The 7,358-nt window shown below is 37.2% G+C and overlaps 1 protein-coding gene across 1 annotated transcript; it reads left to right on the forward strand.

Moving 5' to 3' along the window:
- The first annotated feature begins 426 nt into the window (after positions 1-426).
- LOC131847448 (uncharacterized) lies at positions 427-7,145 on the forward strand. Its single transcript, XM_059197036.1, has 2 exons — positions 427-3,093; positions 6,361-7,145. Exons 1-2 carry the CDS (start codon positions 708-710, stop codon positions 7,143-7,145), a joined length of 3,171 nt encoding a protein of 1,056 aa, XP_059053019.1. The 5' UTR covers positions 427-707.
- The last annotated feature ends 213 nt before the right edge of the window (positions 7,146-7,358 follow it).

Consider the following 7,358-nt stretch of genomic DNA (forward strand, 5'->3'; position numbering starts at 1 on the left):
CATTCGATTGTATTAAGCGTGCGTATAGATAAAATCTCGCATCAATATTCGTAGGTACATTTGGCTAACGATTGCATTATTGCACCGCATGGACTTTGCACTACGCTGCAGCTGACCGTAACTTCACTCGCGGTCAAGGTCGTGCTTATCTATTCAATAGAAATTATTTCTTTTGCTCGTGTTACTACGCAATTATTATAATTGAATAGCATCTTTACATATTTTATATACATAAATAACTTTTCTTTTTCATTTCTATATTTATTTTTCGATATTAATTTATAATCTTTTCGTTATATTAAGTTAAAACTTATTTAGCAATGGCAAATAACGAAGATTTATTATGTAGAAAACGCAGTGCTATGAAAGCTAAATTAACTAATTTTAGTAATTTTATTACTGTACTTCTCAACTGTGAATCTATTTCGGACCTCCAACGCATTGAGTTGGAAGGCCGTCTAAGTAAATTCGATGCATTGTTTGGTGAATTCGATGAATTACAGTTGGAGATCGAAGTACTTGCGGATAACCCAGAGGGAGCGTATGCAGAGCGAACCAAGTTCGAGGAACGGTATCACTCATTGGCTGCGCAGGCGCGTTTACTACTTGGCACTGGCAATGCTGCCTGCGCCGGTGGTGACGGCGGGTCTGTAGCGGGCTCCTCGAATAAAAACACAGGTCAATCGTTCCAAAATGGCTTTATACGCATGCCGACCATCAATTTACCTCATTATGACGGTAGTTATAATTACTGGCTAGAGTATAGAGAGACATATTTATCGCTTATCCATAATAGTAGCGCGATAGATGACATTAGTAAATTCCACTACCTTCGTGCGTCATTAAAAGGAAGCGCAAAAGAAATAATTAAGAATATTGATTTCAAAGGAGACAATTATCAAATGGCGTGGAGTTTACTATGTGATCGGTATGATAACAGTAGACTTTTAGTGCATAACCACGTGCAGGCACTGTTCAATGTTGATAAGCTGCAAAAAGAATCACATTTGTCGTTACGTTCACTCATAGATAGCATTAATAAAAATATTAGAGCGTTAAAAACATTGAACGAGCCCACGGATTCTTGGGATACGCTTATAGTGTATATGATGTCATGCAAATTAGATCCCATCACTAGTAGGAACTGGGAGGAGTATCGCAATACATTGGATACTGCACCCACTTTATCACAATTTTGTAAATTCATTAGCAACAAAGCAGATTTATTAGAAACATTAGAAAACAATAATCAAAATCATAAAATAATACATAAATTAGATAATAAACAAAAAAGCTTCATAGTTGCCACTAATAATTATAACAATCATAACAATAATCATAACTCAAACCAAATTTCTTACAATAAAACCCCATTAAAATGCCCCCTTTGTTTTAAACACCATCTATTATATACATGTGAATCTTTCAGAAATCTATCTATAGAATCACGAGTTTGTAAAGCAAAGGAACTCAATGTGTGTATGAATTGTTTACGCACAGGTCATATCACATCAAGATGTAGATTATCACGCTGCAAATATTGCAAAGGAAAGCATAATACTCTCTTGCATGTAGATGACCAGACCATGTCTACGTCTATTAATAATTCTATGCCTAGTAGTAGTAGTAGTGTCGCCCTTCCTATTGACATTGCCGGTATTTCTTCTACTAATTGTCCAACAGGCAATGTCGCTTTATCTTGTGACACTATCATACAGAATACTACTTCTTCTATTTTACTGTCCACAGCTATGGTGAAGGTTGTGAGCGATGACGGTGAGAAGTTCGACGCCAGGATCCTACTCGATAATGGTAGCACAGCCAATTTTATTACGCAGACGCTTAGTAACAAGCTGAGATTGCCTCGGCGGAACATTAACTCCACAATAACAGGTATAAATAGCCAAACATCAAATAGTACACAATCTTGTAATCTTACTATTATATCACGAGATGACAATTTTAAAATTAATATTGACTGCTATATTCTGCCTGAAATTACAAAACTGTTACCTCCAGCTTCAATTGACATTCGCAACATTCCTATACCTTCAAATTTACAGTTAGCCGACCCTTCTTTCTATTGTCCGTCAGCTATTGACATATTAGTTGGTGCTGAAGTATTTTGGGCGGTTCTCGGTAGTGCATCTATTAAACTCGGTAAAAACCAACCTACATTATATGCATCTAAATTCGGTTGGATAGTTACCGGTCCTGTGATTGTTTCATCAAAGTCTTTCTCAACAAAACAATCGCATTATTGTAATCTACAAACTAATGAATTAAACTTAAATTTAAATAAATTCTGGGAGTTGGATTCGGTTCCTTTAAAAAAATATAGTTTATCTCCAGAAGAACGAGCCTGTGAGGAAAGCTTTCGTACTAATACCACTCGAAACAAAGACGGTCGTTTTATGGTTACTTATCCATTGAAAGACAACTGTAACACGTTAGGTAATTCTTATGAAATGGCTAAACGTCGATTTCTTTCCTTAGAACGTCGTTTTCAACGTGATCCTAACTATAAAGAGAAATACGTTCAGTTTATGGCAGAGTACGAGCGCCTGGGACATATGACTGAGATTACTTCACCATTGAAACCGCATTCTAGTAGCGACATTGAGTATTTTTTGCCGCATCATGGTGTGGTTAGGGAATCCAGTACTACAACTAAGCTCCGGGTAGTCTTCGATGCCTCTGCTGCTTCCACATCTGGAATATCATTCAATGATATTCAGATGGTGGGGCCTACTGTCCAGGATGATCTGTTCTCCATTTTACTACGTTTCCGTCAACACAAATATGTAATATCTGGCGACGTAGAAAAAATGTATAGAGCAATTGACATCACTCCCTCCCGCCGTACTTTACAACAGATAATTTTTAGATCGAATCCCAATGAACCCTTAAAAACATACAGACTTAATACCCTAACTTATGGCACAGCTTCTGCCCCTTACTTAGCCACGAAATGTCTGGTTAGTTTATCGCCAGAATCAAGTAATGAAACCGTAAAGACTTCTATTGAACGTGACTTCTATGTCGACGATTATCTAAGCGGTGGTAATTCAATTTCTGAGGTGGTCAAAATGAGTAAGGAAGTAATTTCTATTTTATCTTCTGCAAATTTTCATCTACGAAAATGGCAGTCTAATTCATTACAAATCTTAACTGAAATTTCAGGTATTACAGAGGCTTCAAACAGTCTAGATTTTTTTGAAAAGAGTACTATTTCATGTAAAATGCTAGGTTTGCGTTGGTTATGCGATTCAGATACGTTAGTACTTTCTATCTATATAGATACAAACAAACAAATTACAAAACGCAATATCTTGTCAATTATTAGTCAGATTTTTGATCCGTTAGGTCTAGTCAGTCCGTGTATAGTAGAAGCCAAAATAATTATGCAAAAGCTATGGCTTAGTAAATATGATTGGGATGACATTATATCTGACGAGTTAAAAGATCTCTGGCTTTCTTTAATAACTACCCTTCCCTGTCTAAATAACTTAAAAATACCTAGATGGGTATTATGTGACAATTATGTATGTAACGAAATACATGTTTTTACAGACGCGTCTGAGGCGGCATATGGTGCATGCATTTATATTCGTTCTACAGATAATAAAGGATTAGTTAAAGTCCAACTTCTAGTGTCAAAAAGTCGAGTGGCACCGGTTAAGGGGGTCTTCCTATGTGATGGGTTGAAAAAATCGTTTTTTTTTTTTTATAAATTGCTCCTTAACATGTCTAGAATACGGTAGTAAAGCGATTTTAGAAAATTCGAAGTCGTTTTAAAGATACAGCAGGTAAAAGAAAGAGCGGTTCGGAGCGGTGAGTTGGCAGTTAGAGACCGGGCCTATTGTGTACCGTCGGCTTTATACCTGGCCTCCCTTTTATTAATATATTTGTTTATACAAGTTTAGACACGTTTCTACAGACTTAAACAGAAATTTCTATTGTTATAATATTTTACCGAAGTTATTTTAGTCTTGGTTGAACTTCGAAGAGAGCAACAGCTACAAATTATTTTTTTTCATAATGAGTGGACGGAAAGGAAGCGAGTGGAAATGTTCATCCTGGTCGTAGTAAAAAAAGAAACAGTTGGTGTAAATGGCGTAAGGCTGAAGCTAATAATGAACTGGACCAATCATCACGATAAACCACCTCTAATTCCGCAAGTCCAAAAAGCTATCAAACCGGTTTTCGAAGATTTATCGAAAGACGAATTATTAATTCGTTGTTTAGGAGCAGAGACACAAAACAATAACGAATCTTTGAATTCTTTGATTTGGACTTTCGCTCCTAAACATCTTCATTCTGGTCCCAAAGTTGTTGAAATTGCTAGCTACTTAGCAGTTATTATCTTTAATGAAGGTTTTCAAGGTATTTTAAAAGTTATGTCGATTATGGGATGCCCTGTTGGTCGTGAAGCCCAAGCGTATGTTGAGAAACGGGATGAAAAGCGAATCTTACGCTCTGAGCGGCGCGTAAGTGATGTCGTTAAACAAGCCAGGATTGACTCAAGAGCTGAACAATCTGCTTTAAAAGAGTTTCACGAGGAAGAGGAAGGAATACTCTATGGACCAGGCATCGCCGATTGAGAGTAAGTTGATATTTTAATAGTTTTTAACGGACTTGAAACTTTAAACGCGTTTTTCTCAAAACTGTGTTTTTCAAACTTTCCTCCATTGTATCTCAGAAACGGCTGGACCGAATTACTTGAAATTTACAGGGCACACTCAATATATGTAAACGCATGGAATGAACTATTATCAATCGAAAATTTTCAAAACTTCGATTTTTTAATAGCAAAAAACAAAAAAAAAAAAACGCCTAATTTGCAACTTTTATTTCAAATGTCTATCAAAAATCCAATTTTTTTTATATTCATTTTATTATAGGTCATTCCGTGCTTTTAAGCCTACAAATTAAAACGCCGTTTTTTTTTTTTTTCAGATAAGCCGATCAGCCGGAATCGTGGAGGAAGTGGGAGCTCTTTTTTTCGAGGCGGGGGTGTTCAGAGCGCTGTAACTCTAGTTTGACTGAATATTTTTAGCTGAAATTTTATATTTATACTGTCCAAATATGTGTTAATAAATGATAAAAAACTTGAAGCTCTAAATATTTACTGGTCGTAGAAAAAAAAATCCTAAAATATCCCTAAAAAACAGGCCGTCACATAGGAAGACCCCTTAAGCCCACTACAATACCACGTCTTGAGCTCTGTGGCGCCCTCTTAGGAACAAGATTGTGTTCTAAAGTGATGAGTTCTCTTACTTTACCTATTAGTCATTGTCGGTTCTGGTGCGATTCGACAATAGTGTTGAGTTGGTTATCTATGGCAGCTAATACATTAAAACCCTTTGTACGCAATCGTGTACATGAAATACAGGAAAGTACAGCAGGGCATACGTGGTATGTTCCGTCCACGGATAATCCGGCGGATTTTGTTTCTCGCGGGCTGAAGGCTGACCTAATCAGCAACTGTTCTTTATGGTGGTCAGGGCCGGAGGTTTTTATTGTTAAATAAAAATGATTGGCCAAAAATACCCAATCAAACTGTGAAACAAGATCCACCTGATGTAGTGTCATCGCATCGCTTTTCATCACTCGACCTTACATCAAATCCTCATTCACATGTATTAATAAAATCACAATATAATAATCAGTCATTATTTAAAACACTAATTCATAAATTTTCAAATTTTCATCGTTTGCATAGAGTAGTTGCTTATATACTAAGATTTGCTAACAATTTAAAAAGTAAAAACAATAAGTTGCATGGTTTTCTTACTAGTAAAGAACTTACTGATTCATTACAGCTTATTACAATCCATGCCCAAAAGGATATGTTTCCAATAGAACTTAGTTTACTTTCATCAAAAAAATCATTACCACGTAAAAATAGACTTGCATCTCTAAGTCTATTCGTAGATAATAATGGTATTATTCGCGTAGGCGGCAGACTAGACAATTCTCCCTACGACTATAATATAAAACATCCCATATTATTGTGTGCAAAACATCATTTCACTAAATTAATATTTATTAAATACCATAAAGAATTGTTACATGCTGGTCCCCAGCTTCTTTTAGCTAATATTCGACATACATATTGGCCTCTAGGAGGCAGAAATCTTTCTAAATTAGTAGTCAGGAATTGCATAAAATGCTTCAAAAATAAATGTTTAATAATACAACCTATTATGGGACAGTTACCGACATTAAGAACAAAATTAGAGTTTCCATTTTTACATTGCAGTGTCGACTATGCTGGGCCAGTGTTTATAGCTGACCGGAAAGGGCGAGGTTGCAAGCTTATAAAGTCATACCTGTGTATTTTTGTGTGTCTTGCAGTCAAAGCCGTGCACATCGAGCTCGTTACAGACCTATCTAAAGCAGGGTATATGTCTGCTTTAAACCGTTTTGTGGCTCGTCGAGGTAAACCTCAAAGTATCTTGTCTGACAACGGTACTAACTTTGTCGGCGCCTGCAACGAACTACAAACGTTTTTACAGAAATCTGATATTTCATACGAGGTCACCCAACAAGGTATTGAGTTTGCATTCGCTCCTCCCTATTCACCACACTTCAATGGTATCGCTGAGGCAGCAGTCCGTTCCACCAAACATCATTTAAGGCGATTACTGCAAGTAGCTCATTTTACGTATGAGGAGATGGCAACATGTTTGATTCAAATTGAGGCAGTTTTAAACTCACGTCCATTAACCCCTATTTCCTGTGATCCTTTAGATTTAACAGCCCTAACTCCTTCACATTTTTTAATTGGACGACCACTAATGTCGGTTCCACATCCACAAGTAATTGACATCAAAATTGAGCGTCTGGAACGCTATCACAGGGTGCAGCACATCAAACAACATTTCTGGCAAAGATTTCACCTCGAGTATATTTCTCTACTCCAACAGAAAACCAAGTGGACGTCTTCAACTGGCCATCTGTCTGCTGGAACACTCGTCCTAGTAAAGGATAGAGGACAACCGCCGCTACTGTGGCTCCTGGGGCGCGTCACTAAAGTTTTCCCTGGCATCGACGGGGCCGCACGCGTGGCCGAACTGAAGACCAAGAAGGGAACAATTTTGAGGGCTTTCAACAACCTCTGCCCTCTTCCTGTTTCTTGAATACTTCAACCCGAGGAGGATGTTCGAGCGCTATCGAACATGAGCTATTGACATCCTCTAGGCCGGGACACCTTTCACTTTGCCTTGCGCCTACGACGTCACCGCACGCGTACCTTATTAATTAGATAATGTTCCTTGTAATATTATAACTCCTCGTATTAAATATAATAACTTACAGTCCACTACTTATTTTATTTACGAGTCATCAACAAT

This window comes from Achroia grisella, unplaced genomic scaffold, assembly GCF_030625045.1.
Source record: "Achroia grisella isolate CSIRO2021 unplaced genomic scaffold, CSIRO_AGI_Agris_v1 utg534, whole genome shotgun sequence".
Classification (NCBI taxonomy): domain Eukaryota; kingdom Metazoa; phylum Arthropoda; class Insecta; order Lepidoptera; family Pyralidae; genus Achroia; species Achroia grisella.

Coding starts and splice junctions, on each gene's coding strand:
- LOC131847448 (XM_059197036.1), top strand. CDS start 708: ATGCCGACCATCAATTTACCTCATTATGACGGTAGTTATAATTACTGG. Junction 3,094..6,360: donor TTCTGAGGTGGTCAAAATGA/GTAAGGAAGTAA, acceptor TGTGTCTTGCAG/TCAAAGCCGTGCACATCGAG.